At 36.9% G+C, this 17,632-nt stretch overlaps 1 protein-coding gene across 4 annotated transcripts in view; it reads left to right on the top strand.

Annotated features, from left to right (window-relative positions):
- The window catches only part of SMAD4 (SMAD family member 4), an 86,458-nt gene extending 69,711 nt beyond the window's left edge, over positions 1 to 16,747 (top strand). For 2 of the 4 annotated variants that reach the window (XM_045528058.1, XM_045528057.1), the window contains exons 9-12: positions 117 to 300; positions 1,184 to 1,352; positions 8,747 to 8,885; positions 10,326 to 16,747. In XM_045528058.1, the coding sequence (XP_045384014.1) occupies positions 117 to 300; positions 1,184 to 1,352; positions 8,747 to 8,885; positions 10,326 to 10,537 (704 nt within the window). In that variant the 3' untranslated portion in view covers positions 10,538 to 16,747. Of the gene's footprint in view, positions 1 to 116; positions 301 to 1,183; positions 1,353 to 8,746; positions 8,886 to 9,404 lie in introns of all 4 variants that reach the window. The other 2 variants (XR_006729339.1, XM_045528059.1) reach the window with 2 other exon arrangements.
- The last annotated feature ends 885 nt before the right edge of the window (positions 16,748 to 17,632 follow it).

Here is a 17,632-nt window from a genome sequence, read left to right on the forward strand (position 1 = left end):
CTTTTCATTTCCCTCTCTCCTCCCTTCACCGTTTCTTTTAGGAAGAGCTTTGTCTCGAGGAGTGAAAGTCTCACATCTTTCTCTCATGGGTGGATGTTCTTTCTCATTTCCTGCAGCTCCTGAGTATTGGTGTTCCATTGCTTACTTTGAAATGGATGTTCAGGTAGGAGAGACATTTAAGGTTCCTTCAAGCTGCCCTATCGTTACTGTTGATGGATATGTGGACCCTTCAGGAGGAGATCGCTTTTGCTTGGGTCAACTCTCCAATGTCCACAGGACAGAAGCCATTGAGAGAGCAAGGTATTGATTGTATAGTCAGTAATTTTGGAAATTAAGCATAGTACATTGTCTTTTATTCAAGGTTATATTTGTTAATGTACATTATATAAGTTCTTAAATGTAAATAAAGGACTAAAGGTCACCTTGAAAATTCAGAATTTATAAGTATTTGATTTTAATTGTAGATGTTTGTTTAATATATAATGATAAAAGTTGGCTGTTTTAAAGGTTGGTCCAGGGCTGGGAAACCTGTGGCCCCAAGGCTGCAGGTTCCCCTTTGGAAATTAATTTACATTTCTCTGATCATATATTATTTCTACAAATCTACTGAAAGGAAATAATATAAAGTGAGAACTATATTTCTGAAAGCATTATTTATAATGTTGAAAATTGGTAATAAAAGGGAAATGGTTAATTATAAACTTTCAGTTTTTATGAAGTTATTAAAATGTTCATAGAAAGTTTATATAATAGAAATGCTTAAGATGAAATATTATAGGAAAACAATTGTAGCTACTGTATGATCTCAACTCTTTAAGGACGTGTGTATGTAAGCACATAATCTTGGCCCTATCACTTGCTGTGTGACTTTGGCAAATTACTCTTTAAGCCAATGCTGGCTATTAGAATGTTCTGTGATGAAATTATTTGTATCTGTACCATCCAGTTCAGTAGCCACTAGCCACATGTCACTGTTCAGCACTTAAAATATGGCTTGTGTGATTAATTGAATTTTTAATTGTTTTAGTTAATTTAAATAGCCACATGTTGCTAGTGGCTATCAATTTGGACAGTGTAGCTATATAAGCCTTAGTACCTACTTTACTGAGTTGTGAGGGTTAAATAAGAATTCAATTTGAAAGTACTTATCAAGATGAAACGTAATTCATTTTTTCTTTCTAAGGTTGCACATAGGCAAAGGTGTGCAGTTGGAATGTAAAGGTGAAGGTGACGTTTGGGTCAGGTGCCTTAGTGACCACGCGGTCTTTGTACAGAGTTACTACTTAGACAGAGAAGCCGGGCGTGCACCTGGAGATGCTGTTCATAAGATCTACCCCAGTGCATATATAAAGGTTAGTTGCAATTTTATTTGAATAGTTTAGATTTGGAGAGTTCCATTTGTTTAAAGAATTGAAATGAAAGTGGGAGGAATAGAAAAATGTCTTATATATTAAGTAAATTATCAGAAATTATGTTTGTTTTGAGCATAAAACATTTCTGGGGATATTTATTGACGTAATCAGTTATCTAGTTTTGTGGTTGGCTTCATACCCTAGTGTTTTTTTTTTCTTGTTTTTATTTCAGCATATTATGGGGGTACAAATGTTTAGGTTACATATATTGCCCTTGCCCCCCCCCATTAGAGCTTCAAGTGTGTCCATCCCCCAGATGGTGTGCATCACACTGATTACATATGTATACACCCATCCCTTCCTCCCCTCTCCCATGTGCCCGACACCCGATGAATGTTATTCCTATATGTGCACTTAAGTGCTGATCAGTTAAAACCAATTTGATGGTGAGTACATGTGGTCCTTATTTTTCCATTCTTGGGATATTTCACTTAGTAGAATGCATACCCTAGCGTTTTATTAGCAAATTTGTTAAATGTTTTAGAGTGAGTGAAACCTCCAAACTTGTATTCCTTTGACTGAAATTTGTAAAAATCAGACTCTGGAATTTCATCTTAGCCAATCTTTACGATTTTGTGGAACAGAATTCTAAAATTAATAGCTTCTCAAATTAAGAACCTGAAAAAAACTGAAATATTTTTCACTAATTATATATTCAGACTATTTCAGTTTTCCTCTACAATATACACTATTTTTGAAAGAGATAATTGTAATTAGACAGCCTACATATATTTTTAATTTTAGATTTTTCAGTCATCCTAAACGTCTTCATTGGCAGCTATTATAAATTAGTGGAATAAACTGTACCTCATCACGTATTCCCAGAAAGTTGCTTAGGATACAAATAATAGTGTCTACAAAAATGGAATTGCTTGTTTGCCTTACAGCAGCAAACCTAGTATCTCATTTTCAGTTATAGTTCAGTTATAGGATTTTTTAAAAAAATTTGAAACTTTTTTAAACATACCAGGTATAAAGAAAACAGTAAGACTCTCATGTGAATCACTAAAGTCTTCTGAAAAACGTAAGCACAATGCTGTTTATTACACCTAACAATAGTAATTCCCTGTTAAAGTTTTTGACAGTAGAGCATCAGTTATAGCTTTGGTCTGTTAGAACAATAGAATATTAAATTATATTTATTGATAGATATTCATGGTATAGAAAAGTTGGTTATTAATAGAGTATGATCCCATTTTTGTTAAATAATGTCATGGATATTTGTGTTCGTTTATATATGTCTAGAGTGGTATGTACAATGTCTCACCAGGAATTGTCTTTGGAAGGTAGAAATCATGTATATTTTGCAATTTTGCCACAAGGAACTTTTGTGTTTGGTTACTTGCACTTTGTTGTTATTTTTTAATGTCATTAGATTTCCTTATCTGCTTTGTAGACCATTTTGTATTTGTTGGCAGGTTTATTTTGAGAGAATTAATTCATTTTAATTTTCTCTTCTCTGTCATTGCTTCTCCCTGTAGAGCAATTTTGCCCTATCCTGGCACCTGGGATTCACATTTCAGAACCAGATATTATATATTTAGGAGGTAGGGGGACTTTGTCTCTTGAGGAAATTGGGTTCCATTCTGCAGGTGTGCTCAAAGCCTAATTCCCATTGTATAGGTTTCTCTGATGCTTATCTCTGCCATGAGCAAATATTTTATTCCTAGGTGCAATCCTGAATTGGCTGTCAAAGTATTTTACCAGCACTTAATTCATGGGCAGGTGCCCAGTTGTAATCCCCAGAGAGCTTTGCTGTTGTCTCTTTCCATATTATTTCAAGAAGTCAATCCCTGTCCCTACACTTTGTTTATGGTCTTGGTATTCCTATTCCTAATGCCTCCTGTTTTTAGTCTCTGCTCTTTACTGTGGGTTTTGTTTCTCATCAGTTGATGGACACATGGGTTGTTTCCACATGAGTTTTATGATTGGCTTAGAGAAGGTGACTGTCTTTAAGTTTTCTGTTCTTTATCTGGGTTTGGAGTTATGTATACCCACTTATCTATCTTGACTGGGATGTCTCTGGATTATTTATGTAGTTCGAAGTGAATGGATGGAGAACTACTGTGTTGAATATATAATATGTGCCAGAATAGTATTTATGAACTTACCACATAGGACTAGTTACTGGTGTTCAAAACAATCGAGCTTAAATCATGTGGAGTCTTGCATATTTAAAGTAATATCTTACATTGCCAAATAAATATACTGTAACTTGTTTCTGTTTTGGTACAAAAGGCCTTCATGGTGTGAGACAAATTATCACTTGATTAACCACTGTTATGGACAGGTTTTTTATTGATCTCATACTTTTGCCATGAATAGGTAAATATATGGCAAAAGATGTTTGGAGCTAACTCATTTTGTCATAGTAACTATGATTTAAAAAGAATTGTTTCTATTTACCAAATATATTATTGTTCTTCAGAAGAGTCCTGCTAGAAAGAGGTACAAGTACAGTAGTTCCCCCCTTATCCATAGTTTTGCTTTCCTCGGTTTCAGTTACCTGTGGTCCAAAAATATTAAATGAAAAATTCCAGAAATAAGTTTTAAATTGTGTGCTGTTCTGAGTAGCATGATGAAATCTTGCTCCATCCTGCTTGGGCTAGGTATCCCTTTGTCCAGTGTATCCATGCTGTCTATGATACCCAACTGTTAGTCACTGAGTATCAGTCTCAGTTATAAGATTCACTATCTCAGTATTGCAGTGCTTATGTTCAAATCACCTTTATTATTTGGGCAGCAGTAACATATGTAGATTTCTGTTTAGGTTGCCAGATTCTGAGCAGAGGTGATATTACTAGGGTAATTGTATACAGATAACAGGAACCCCTGGAAGGAGTGCCCACACACTGAGAATACATACATAAACACACTTTCCTTTTTAATTCAAATGAGGAAGACATAGATTTGGAGAGTCATAATGTCATTTTTTAAATGCCAAGAAGGTAGAACTAAATGGGGTGTGTGTTTTTTCCTTTTAAGATGTTGGGGTTTTTTTCCTGCTTCTTCAAAGACATAGTAAAAATACATTTACGTAAATCTGATGTAATGAAATGACATTACGCAAGCTTTTAATGAAGCAACTGTTTAAATTCTCTTTAAGTGGCTTTGCTCTTTTGCTTTCAGAAGTAAGATCTGTTTTGTTGTTTAGCACTAGGCATTCAGGTTTTTAACAGCTTTATTGATATATAATTCACATCCTATACAAAGCAACAATTTAAAGTATACATTTCAGTGATTTTTAGTATATTCACAACATTATACAGTCATCGGCAATCTCAATTTCGGAATATTTTCATCACCCCAGAAAGAAACCTCATACCCTTTTAAGCTATCACCCCCAAACCTCCATTCCCCATAGCCCTAGGCAACCATACTGTGTCTCTATAGATTAGCCTGGTCAGGACATTTCATATAAATGGAAATCGTATAATGTGATCTTTTGTGACTTGCTTCTTTTACTAAGCATAATGTTTCAAGGTAGTGTATATCACAGTACTTCATTTCTTTTTATGGCTGAATAAATACAGGGTGTCCCAAAAGTCGCCCAAGGGAAAATGGGAAATTGTAGCTAAATGTAACCTTTATTTACAAAATACTCATTGTGAAATTTTACAGAATTTTTCTGTTGTAGTCCTGACAAAGGTATGGTGACTTGTGGGACACCCTGTATTCCATACACCACATTTTGTTTATCCATTTGTCAATTGATGGACATGGATTTCCACTTTTTGGCTACATTATGAATGATATTGCTATGAACATTTGTGTATAAGTATTGATGTGGTCACATGTTTTCATTTCTCTTGGGTATATATCTAAGAGAATTGCTGGATTGTAAGGTAACTTTATGTGCAGTGTTCTGAGAAACTGCTAGATGGTTGTCCAAAATGGCTGTACCATTTTACATTCCCACTAGCAGCGTCTGAGGGTTCCACTTTCTCTACTTAATCTCATCAACATTTGTTACATCTTTTTTATTGTAGCCATCCTAGTGGGTGTAAAGTGGAATCTCATTATGGTGATTTTTTTTCCTGATGACACTGAGTTGGGTTTGTTTTTGATGATATATCTGTTAGGGGCCAGGGAATGCTTCCAAACCACAGGTGGGCTAGTTTGAAGGGCATTATGAATCCCACTTAAATTTATTCCTGGATTGTGATTCTCCAGGTAACTTAGCATGTCCTTAATGCAGTCTTATGTTCAGGTGCCCCAAACACCAACAGCACACCATTTCTCTTGCTAGTTTGAATTAACACCAGGAAATAGTAATCTGATACACAGTTTGCAGTTAAGTTTTGTGAAAGACAGTATCCTGAAGATGTTGACAGTGACCTTTATAAGGTACTCAACTTTGTTAAGTAATAGGTTTGTAATACATTTACAGAGTAACCACAGGAAACATGGTTAAATAAATTAAAGCATAAATTAGCTCAGGAGTGATGGGCTTCATTGAAAACTTCTGCTCTGTGAAGGACAATGTCAAGAGAATGAGAAGACAAGCCACAGACTGGGAGAAAATATTTGCAAAAGATACATCTAATAAAAAACATCCAAAGAACTCTTAAAACTCAACAAGAAAATGAAGAACCCAATTAAAAAATGGGTAAAACACATGAGGAGACACACCTTGCTGAAGAAGATACGCAGATGCCAAGCAAGCATACGAAAAGACGTTTCAACATCACATGTCATTAGGGAAGTGCAATTTAAAACCAAAAGGAGAAACCACTACACACCTGTTAGAATGGCCAAAATCTAAAACACTGACCATACCAAATGCTGATGAGGCTGTGGAGAAGCAGGAACTCTCATTCACTGTTGATATGAATGCAAACTGGTACAATCCTTTTGGTAGACACCTTTATAAAAATAAACATATACTTAACCATATGATCCAGCAGTCATATTCCTTGGCATTTATGTAAACAAATTGAAAACTTTTATCCTCACAGAAACCTGCACGTGGACGTTTATAGCAGCTTTATAGTTGCCAAAACTTGAAAGTAAGCTAGATGTCCTTTCAGTAGGTGAATGGATAAACTGTGGTATTTCAGACAATGGAATATTATTCAGTGCTAAGAAGAAATAGGCTCTCAGACCATGAAAAGACATGGAGGAAACCTAACATACTGCTCAGTGTAAGAAACCAATGTGAAAAGGCTACTACTGTCATATAGTATGATTCCAACTATATGATATTCTGGAAAAGTCAAAAACCATGGAGACAGTAAGAAGATGAGTGGTTGCCAGGGGTTAATAGGAAAGGGAGGGCCAAATGCACAGGACAGAGGCCTCTTAGGACAGTGAAATTATTCTGTATGATATACTACATGTCATTATAAATTTGTCCAAATATACAACACCAAGAATGAACCCTAATGTAAACTGTGGACTTTGGGTGATAATGATCTGTCAATGTAGATTGATCAGTCGTAACAAATGTACTACTGTGGTGGGAATGTTGATAGTGGGAAGGTGTTGTGTGTGTGGGGACAGGGACGTTGTAGTTTCTGCTCAGTTTTGCTGGGAACCTGAAACTGCTCTACAGAGTAGAGTCCCTACTTTGTGCTGTGGCAGGTAATACCTTCCAAAGATCACAGCCCAGTGGAAAAGTTCAGCATCTAATGGACTGTTGGGAAATTTGAAAAGGAAATAGTCTCATTTCTGGTTTCTAGAAACCGGACTTTTTCATGCTTTCTTTACTGAAGTCTCTTAGGATTAATAATGGGGCCAGGTAACACGTACAAACATATTTGACAAATTCATGTCTCTAAAGAATAGGGTAGTCTAAGTGTTGTCCTTCATTGGTGCTAATTGGGAAAGATTTTTTTTTTGAGAAGATAGGCCCTGAGTAGAGAAACAAGTAAATAGGAATGTGATTTGCTATTTGGAGAGAGTTTGTTTTTGTGGTTTGTGTAAAAACCATCGTTAAAGACAATGAGAAGTTTTTTATGCATTTGCAAATTTATGGCTTAAGTCCCAAATCTGTTTATCAAGTAGTAAAATAAAAGCAAGCAAAGAATGCACAAAGATAATTATGCTTGCTCATATTGGATTATGTACATTTGAAAAATTTAGTTTACTTTTGGAAAGGCAGTGTAGCCACGTTTCAGTTGACATTGAGCAACCTTGCTTTTACCCTGTCCTCATCCTCCTCTCCTACAGCTTCTGTAGATGACCACTCTCTGTGTGATCTTCCAGTGCTTTTTATAAATGCAAATATGAGCAAATAGATTATTTTAGGAAGATGTTTTTTACTCATAAAAGGGTGATATAATTTATAATCCATAATTTGTTGCTTGTTGATAGACCATTCTAATACTTTAATGAGGATAAGGGTAAATGTGGCAACCTCCCCCCTTCCTTAACTATACCAGTCTTGGCTCAGTTGATAAAGCACATTGAAATCACTTACCAGCTCCTCCGTAACTCATCCTGAAAGGTAAATGGCTATGGGGGAAGTAAAAAACAAAATAATATGTAACATTTATTGACAGCTTACTGTATACTATGCCAGGTTTACAACAACTCTATGAAAGTATTCCCAACACTTAGCATTCCCATTTTATAGATAAGACAATTGAGGCTCCAGCGAAATTAAGAAAACTTAGCCCATGTGATTAACAAATATTAGTGCTAGGATTCAAAGCTAGACTTTTTTTTTTTTTTTTAACAATTATGAACATTTTCAGACATACAGAAAAGGAGAAGAAACTAGTTTAATGGAATCCTATATACTCATCACGCAGATTAAATAGTTCTTAAGATTTCATATTTGCTTGATCTATCCTTTTAAGTATTGAAAAACAAGTTCTAGAATGTTATATTGCTCCTATGTACTGAAGTAAACATCTCTGAAAAATGTAGCTGTTTTTCTTATATAGTGACGTGCCATTTGTTACACTCCTCCAAATAGCAAGAATGATAAAGAATTGTAAGAGAAGAAGTTGGCCAGGTGACCAAAGCCCTCAGCTCTAGCCTAAGGAAAACTCAGCAATTTGGTTATGAAAGGGTGGAGGTGACTTCTTAACTGTTCATTTTACACTGGGGTGGCTTTTCACAAGAACAATAACAGCTGACCCACATTAAACTAAATAAAAGATACAGAGGCACGTGGCAGCCAGTGTCATGTTGAAATGTGAGTTTCAAGCCACCTTTTCTAACTAGTTTTATCCCGGTTCAGTCTACATAAAAATCTAAAAATTTTCATTCTTTTCTTGTGAGAGGTTAAATGAAACTGAATTTTAAATAAATTGCATATTTATTTTTGATGTATGGAATCTTTCCTAATGGACTCATAAGATGAAACTTAAACACCTTTCTTTAAGGTCTTTGATCTGCGTCAGTGTCATCGACAGATGCAGCAGCAGGCGGCCACGGCACAAGCTGCAGCAGCCGCCCAGGCCGCAGCCGTGGCAGGAAACATCCCTGGGCCAGGATCAGTAGGTGGAATAGCTCCAGCCATCAGTAAGTACGCTTTGGGTTTTTGGGTTTTTTTTTAAGTGTAATAGTTGGTGTTTTATCTTCATTTACTCGGTTAGTTACTTTGAGTAATAATAGAAATTAAAATTCTTTACTGGGATGGTAACATTTTTGAATTGGTAAAAACTGTTCTTCTGTAATAAGCCACCCTCTGCCTAGGACCCTGTTTGCATTCTTTTTGTATCAAAAAGGAAGTATGGGCTAAAGGAGAAAGGGGGTTGTTATTATATTGTTCCATCTCCCTTTTTTTTGATACTTACTATGATTCCTACCTCACCAGCCAGGGTGGGTTGTAATCACTGAAGTGCTTGGCTTTATTCTAGTAAGGAAAGTATATTTCAATTTCAGAATTGGACACCTCTCCAATTTTTTTAAAGTATGCTAAGCATGGAGAGAAAACTAAGTGAGGGTGGTATTTTGATAACTTGTAGACTTTTTTTTAATTTTAGGGTAAAATTGAACTGTGTGCCAGGTTTCACACTGATGGGGAATTTTTTACTGCAGAGTTAAACTCCTGACTATAGACTTTTATGATGGAAACACGTGGCACCCATCTTCCACGTCTGAAGGCATAACTAGTGATTCATTCAACCCCTGTTCTTAACCTCTTCAGTGTGGTAAGCAAATCACACTGGCTAAGAAAACTGCAGTGGCCCTGCAGGTTTCTCTACAGTATATGCAAATTCCTCCCATTAGTTTCATTGTAATGGTGAATGCAGATTGACTATATGACTGTGTGTTCTGACTGGAAAACTAGATGCAGAGTCTCCATTGTGACTTATGTTCAGGAGTTTACAATTTAGAGGTAGATAAGGCATATTTAGTTAGGGAATTTGAGCATCTAAACCATTAATTCGCTACTTTTGATGTTATAAACATGCTTTTCCTAAAGAATCCAGAACTATTATTAAATTTCTTATTCTCAGCTATTGCCCCCATTGAGTAATTGTGAATTTGAGAGACAGACATCATGTGGGTCCTCCAAGAAGTCAGTAGAACCAGGAATATTAACTGTCTCATTTTTAATTATACTTACTCTGACTAGGCTGTTTAGACAGACAGTAAGGGGTTCCTAGAACCAACTTGAGGACATGCTCTACCTCTTAAAAACAAGTTGTTTCTCATCCCCTCACCTCTACTTCTAAAAAGAAAAATAGGTGGGGTGGTGGTGGATTGTGGTAATTTACCTTATAATTGGTTGTAGCTAGAAGACACATGTGGAATGTAAACTGCCTTAACCCAAAGTTTTCAGTCCTGTTGATAAAGTTTAGATCTACAGTTACTTCTTGGCACTTTGACAGAGAAGTTATATGCTGAGGAGAATGCAGTACAGAAAGCTGGTCACTTGGATTAATGTAAGAATGAGGGAGGATGGGAAGAGAGAGATCACCTTGTTCCTCTGACATCTTCCCAATGTTTTGTTAGGTCTGTCAGCTGCTGCTGGAATCGGTGTTGATGACCTTCGTCGCTTATGCATACTCAGGATGAGTTTTGTGAAAGGCTGGGGACCAGATTACCCAAGACAGAGCATCAAGGAGACCCCTTGCTGGATTGAGATTCACTTACACCGGGCCCTCCAGCTCCTAGACGAAGTACTTCACACCATGCCAATTGCAGACCCACAGCCTCTAGACTGAGGTCTTTTACTGCTGGGGCCCTTAACATTAGCAGGATGGTGGACTATAAAATACAATCCTGTTTATAATCTGAAGATATATTTCACTTTTGTTCTGCTTTATCTTTTCATAAAGGGTTGGAATATGTGTTTGCTGCCTTGCTCCTAGCAGACAGAAACTGGATTAAAACAATTTTTTGCCCCTATTTAGAACTTTTCAGGCATGGCTCAAAGCTTGAAGATTAGGAAAAACACATTCTTATTAAATCTTCACCAGTTATGTATGAAGGAATCATTCCTGTGCTGGAAAGTTTAGCCCTTTAAAACGTCTTAGAGCCTTTTATATGCAGAACATTGATAGCTGTTATTCTACAGAATAAATCCAATATTACTGATTTTAAAGGCAGAGAAGTTCTCAAAGTTAATTCACCTATGTTATTTTGTGTGCAAGTTGTTATTGTTAAACTTAGTTTACTCCAAAAATATTGTGCCATGTGGGTGAGTTAATTTTACCAAGAGCAACTTTACTCTGTGTTTAAAAAATAAGATAGTAATGTATTATAACCTTTCATCCAAGATATTTTTTTCAAGTTAAACTAGTGAAGATGATTTCACAATTCAGATTGTCTTGCAACTTCAGTTTTATTTTTGCCAAGGCAAAAAACACTAATCTGTGTGTATATTGAGAATTCCTTAGAATTACCAGACAAAGAAATGCCATTTAAATTACATTTGTTATCCCTAATGGATGACTATTTATCAAGAAGTATACGTTTGCCCTGTTAAACAGTAGGTGTATTCTTCTGTATTTCTAGGCACACTGTTGATTACTGTGAAGCCTAGAAAAGGAATTTCTTTTTCCTTCATTAATTCATAGGGAAAGGTTTTGTATTTTTAAAAACACTAAGAGCAGTGTCACTCTACCTAATATCTCACTGGTCTGCAAAGGTGGCAGTGCTTAAACTAAATAATGAATATTTTGGAAACTGCTAAATTCTATGTTAAATACTGTGCAGAATAATGGAAACATTACAGTTCATAATAGGTAGTTTGGATATTTTTGTACTTGATTTGATGTGTGACTTTTTTTTCGTATACTGTTGAAATCATGTATGTTATGACATTGTTTAAAAATTCAGTTTTTGTATCTTGGGGCAAGACTGCAAACTTTTTTATACCTTGTGGTTATTCTAAGCCCTTTGCCATCAATGATCATATCAATTGGCAGTGACTTTGTATAGAGAATTTCAGTAGAAAAGTTGCAGATGTATTGACTGTACCACAGACATAATATGTATGCTTTTTACCTAGTTAGTAGCATAAATAAAACTGAATCTCAACATGCAAAGTTGAATTCTAGGTTTGATTTTTAAGATTTTTTTCTTTTGCACTTTTGAGTCCAATCTCAGTGGTGAGACACCTTCTACTAAATGACAGGCAACAGCCAGTTCTATTTGGCAGCTTTGGTTTTTTTCCCTCATGCTCTACCAGGACTTCCCCACAGACATTATGGATCATGTGTAGAGTTGGTTATTTTTTTAATGTTTATTTTACCGTAGCAAAAATAGGCCTGATTGTCTACACAGTGATAAATAGGTTGTAATAAAATCAAGAATTATCTTTTAGATGCTTTTACTTTCTGCTTGGAGGGGTTTGTAAAGCTATAGAAACACTTGTGGTGACAGTCCTCCTTATATAACCTGAAATGAACAAGTCTTCTACTGCCTTGCTCAGGTCTTTTTAGTAAGGCCATCCTGGAAACCACTGAGTTTGCTTATTGTTGTGATTTGAACATGGATCTTGATCCAAGCTTTGTCTTTTGTTTTCTAAGTAACTTCTTTACCAACTCATTTGTACTCTTAAGTACTTAAAAATACTTTTGTTACAGACCTAATATGCTTCTTTAAAAGTTTGGTGATTTACGTTTTATTGGCAGATTTATAAAAAGATACCTTCTGTAGAACTTGTTGACTTTAGGTCCATTTTACTGTGAATGAGGAATAGGAGTGAGAGAGTTTGAGTAACAGATTTTTTAAAAATCCAGATGATTTCATTAAAACCTTAACCATCCATTGATATAATCCATTTACCTCCTTTTCTACTTTAAGGAAGGTTTTCATGTTTAATCATCTGGGAAGAGTATGTGGGAATATTTGCTAAGAAGTATCTCTTCAGAACCAAGCCACCTGTCTTGGCTTCTTTCTACTAAGAGCCATAAAAATATAGAAATACTTCTAGTTATTAATTGCTTATATTTGTACCTAGATTTAGTTACATGCTTTTGAGAAAACATCTACTATGTTGATCAGTTATTCCTGAGAACTTTGTTGTTAATCTGTATTTCTGTTCCTTGGAGGTGATCATCTTTGATGAGTAAGGCTAAAGAATCTCACTGGGTTTAAACTTTTACGTCTACTTGAAGGGTAAAATAGTTTCTGCAGTTCTCAGAATCTGATTATTATGAGGATATGATTCTGGGTGGGTTTTCTCTAGCTAATTCATATCTCAGAGACTCTCAAAATGTTGAACTTCAGTGACAGCTGACTGAGAGATGAACCACGTACAGTATGAGACCCGTTCCACTTCTGTCCAGTGCCTTTCAGTGCATTATCAGAGGGAGTGCTTCATGGTGTTGCCTTTCTTTTCCAGGGTGTAGCTTCCTTTGTGGGATATAGTCTATCTTGTTTTTTATAGTTTTACTGCCCCTGGTCTACAAAGATAATGATAATAAATCACTGCCATTTAACCTTGCTTTTTCCAGAAACATGGCTCATTTGTATTGCCATAACCACTAAATGGGTTGCCTATCCCATTCCTCCTGTCAACAGCACAGGTTTATAGGCTGTATGGTTTGGCTTCATGATAACCATACTTGAAACATCCAGGTAAACTGCACACATATTAGCTGTGTTGTATTTCAGATTTAAAATCCATTTTTGTGGGAAAGGGTGCGGTGTATAAAGGGAGGTATTTGTAATACAAATTTTGAAGGCAAAATAAAATGCCCTGTCTTCCAGATGATAAATATCTTTTTATTTTAAAAGTTTATTGCTAATTGTAGGAAGGTGAGTTGCAGGTATCTTTTTGACTGTGTCTGTCTGGGGAAGGAAAATCTTACTTCAGGAGCAAATTGGTAAAATGTATCTGTGGAGGTTAAAGAACAAAAAAAATGAGATGTTTCTGTGCCCAGTTTGGTGGTAACCGGTTCATAGGTACTCGCTAGCTTTTCAATGCAAAGTCAGATTGGTTCAGGCCCTTTTTTGAGAGCGTTTTGGGAGAAGTTTCATTCTGAGTAGGACATAGTTCTCTTTGTTGATAATTTCGATAGTTTAATCCCTTTGTCATTGCCATTTTTATTGGCGTTGTATTTAATGATGGATTGAGAAAAATGGTGACTGAGGTAAATGAGTGTATGAAAACAATTACCTATAAAATCAGTTACCAACTCTTGTAGGTTGGGCACACTCAGCATGAAGAAATGCTTTTTTCCCCCCAAAGGTAGAACCCATCTTGTTGTAGATAGCTATCTGTAAATAATCTCCTAAATAATCTCCTAAATCTTCCTTTACAAGATTACAGAGAATCGGCCATGAGAATCTCGTGCAAGCCTTTCCTTACTTTCCCTGATAACTAGGTAATTTCTTTTCTACAATAAGGATGTACAGAGTCAGTGGCCTTATTCATTCAAAAAGCAGTGTCCTTGTCCCAGTGTTGCTAGGTTTCTTGTTTATCTGGTATCACCGTGGAATGAAATTTTCCACATAATCCAAATTTGCCTTATTTAAGCAGAAAACTTTTTGTTTTAGCCATTTTTTTGATGGAGTTATTTAATATGTATATCAGAATATACTGGATTTAATGTTTCTTTTTTTGTTTAGCTATCTTTGAGGCACTTCAGGGGCTTCTAAGACAGGCAGGACTGGTTTGCCTTTATGAAAGGGTCTCAGACTGCTACGGTTTTGAATTTTTAGTTTTTTAAACCCTCTCTCCCCCTCCTGGTCTTCTCCCTTTCTGACAGCTGCCACTTCATATGCGCTTGTTAGTGTGCTTCCCCTTAGGATTTTCTTCTTCCCTTTCCCCATTCATTATGTCTAACTGCTTAGGCAAGGAAACCAGATAACCAAACTTACTCAAACTTACTTTACAACACAAGAACAAGCTCTGGGACAGGACCCAAGATGCTTTGCTGTAAAGTGTTGAAGAGGACTTCATTGCATTGGCATTTGACATCGGTTTGACTGCTTGGAGTGCTTCCTGTTCTTGCTGAGTTTCAGGTAGTTACGCTAGAGAGAAGTGAGTCATATTCATATTTTGCCCCTTAGAGTAATATTTTGAAAGGTTTCATTGCTTCCACTTGAATGCTGCTCATATAAAAACTGGGGTTACAAGGGTTACTAAATTAGCATCGATAGCCAGAGGTAACACTGTTGCCTAGAGGACACCAGTAAACAAACACAACCAAACAAAACAAACCTTGAGAATCTAGAGGGTCGTTTGTTTTGTTTTGGTGTCCCCTTTTAAGCCTTCTGGCCTTCCTCGTGTACAGATATTTTTGACCTATAGGTGCCTTTATGAGAATTGAGGGTCTGATATCCTGCCCCAAGGAGTAGCTAAATAATTGCTGATGTTTTCAGGGATTTTAACATCAGACTTGAATGAATGAATGAATGAAGCTTTTTTCCTTTTTTTAATGTGGGAAGGACTGAGGAGAAACCTTTGGTGAAGACAATCATTTCTCTCTATTGCTGTGGATACTTCTCACACAGTTTATTTCAGATGCTTTCTTGATAGACCCAGGGCCACTGTTCCTGTTCAGCCTGAAACAGCCCTGGGCCGGGCCAGCCAGTTGCACTCTCTAGTTTACGCTCTGCCACTATTTTGATGTGTGACCTTGGGCAAGTCGCTTACCTTCTCTGGGCCTCAGTTGCCTCATCTGTAAAATGAGGGAGTTGGACTAGATTAGTTATTCCAGCTCTGAAATTCTAAGTGACCTTGCCTGCCTTGCAGCAGTTCTGGATTTCTTCCTTATCTTTCTTCTGCTGTTTGAGGGGGCTTTTTACTTACTTCCATGTTATGCAAATGAGACTAGGCTTAACATTTTATTACTGTTCTCCCGTGGACAAAAAGTTACATAGTATGTCCTTAAGACTTAATTTTAACCAAAGGCCTAGCACCATCTTAGGGGCTGCAATAAATACTTCACAGAAAACCCACAAAAAATTGAAAGGGGGAAAAGCCTTTATTTTATTTTTCCATCATCTCTGGTCAAAGTTTATTAATAAGGCTTTCTTTGAGTCACGACATGCCAACTTTCAAGTTGGTATGTGTGTGACACCATCCTCCTAAGTGCTGTGTGCTGGTAATGGTTTTTCAACTAAACTGTATTGAAAACTTACTGTTAATGCCTAATGATTATTAGCGGTCATTACTTTGGGTCTTTGGTTTCTTAACTCTAGTATGCTCAAAACAGGGGAATTCCTCCAAACTGCATCACTTAAAATGGTTTATATGACTCAAGAAAACCAGTAGATCATTATTCACTTTATTCTTGGCTCTTCTTAGGTCTATTTTGATTAGATGACTTTTGGCTGGATCATTCCTTTCAGAGTTCTCCTCCAGCCTACCCTTGGATGAGTATAATTAATGAACTTGACTTTTTCAAGGACCTGGGGAGCCTTCTTTGGGGCTGGGTTGAGGGTCGGGGGTTGGAGAGTCCTGGTAGAGGCCAGCTTTTGTGGTAGCTGGAGAGGAAGGGATGAAACCAGCTGCTGTTGCTAAGGCTGCTTGTCATTGATAGAAGGACTCATGGGCTTGGATGGATTGAAAGGCTAAACTTGGAGTTGGCAAACTTCCAAGTATTGGGTTCTGTTCAATACATTGGACATGTGATTTAAGGGAAAGGTATGAATGCTTGTAGATGATAAAAACCTGGTGGGCTGCAGAGCTCAGTGTGAACGAAATGACTGGGGGTTTGAGGACAGATTTGGTGGTGGTATTTCCCAACTCTGTTTCTTCCCCTGAAGTCAGAGGAATGCAGCTATGCCAAAACCCAGAGGAGAGCCACTCTTAGCTTCTGCTTTTGGAACAACTGGTCAGCTGAAGCTCCAGTAGTTCCTTTGTGGCTTTCTGTATACTTTTGCCTGGTTGAAGTCTGTGGCTAAAAAATAGTTGAAACTTTCTTGAGAACTCTGTAACAAAGTATGTTTTTGATTAAAAGAGAAAGCCAACTAAATCCTTATGTGCTCATTCTTTTTCTTAAGTTTGTGGATGTCTTGGATCTGGAAAGAGTTCTTAATCACTTAGAATTCTCAAACTTGAGGCCGACATTTTCCTTTATTGCTCTGTGGCCACTGAAGTGGGAAATATGACATTTTAAATACGACCCTGGAATAACAAGCCCCCTTCTTTTCTCATTTCTAAAAGGAGGGGGTAGAGTGATGGGGGATTGGAGAAGAGGTGGGTGCTAGGGGATTAATGAGAACCAGGATGCTTAAAGGAGAGGCAGAAATTGCGGACCCTTCCATTGCCCATTTAAGGGCAAAGGACAGCTATTTCCCTCCCATCTGCTGCCTCTGTGATATGGAGGTCAATGTTGGAGGGTCAGGTAAGGTGGTTCTTTGGCAACAGCTTGTAAATAGCATGACCATATCAACATTTTCTCTTGCTGATATGAGTTTCAGAGATACTTAACAGGCTGAGAGATTCAGTCTCATCTGCTTGCTAACCCAAAATTTACAGTGTTTTAGGCTAGAACTTGAAGAAGGTAGTAGATTGGCATTGAGTTGAGAAAAAAAAACATTCCTTTGTGGGGTGAAAAGGTGATTCCGTATTTTCTTCATTGCTCTCTGCCCTCTGCTTTTGGACTTTGATTTTTTTTGTGCTTTATTCCATCTGCCCTCTCATCACAGCTCTCCCACAAATGGCAATCTCAAAAGTTAGGACATCTCTAGTTCTCTTTCACACCTTCCCTACCACTGTTGTCTCACTGATAAATTGTAATGCCCTTTCACCTCAGCCCTTTATGTTCTAGAAGAGTAATTCCATTAGTTCTGGCCCTCCTTTTGGGGTGGCATCCACATCTATATTTTGATGTAGTTTTGTTGGGCCACCACTAGGT

This window comes from Lemur catta, chromosome 16 (genome assembly GCF_020740605.2).
Source record: "Lemur catta isolate mLemCat1 chromosome 16, mLemCat1.pri, whole genome shotgun sequence".
NCBI lineage: Eukaryota > Metazoa > Chordata > Mammalia > Primates > Lemuridae > Lemur > Lemur catta.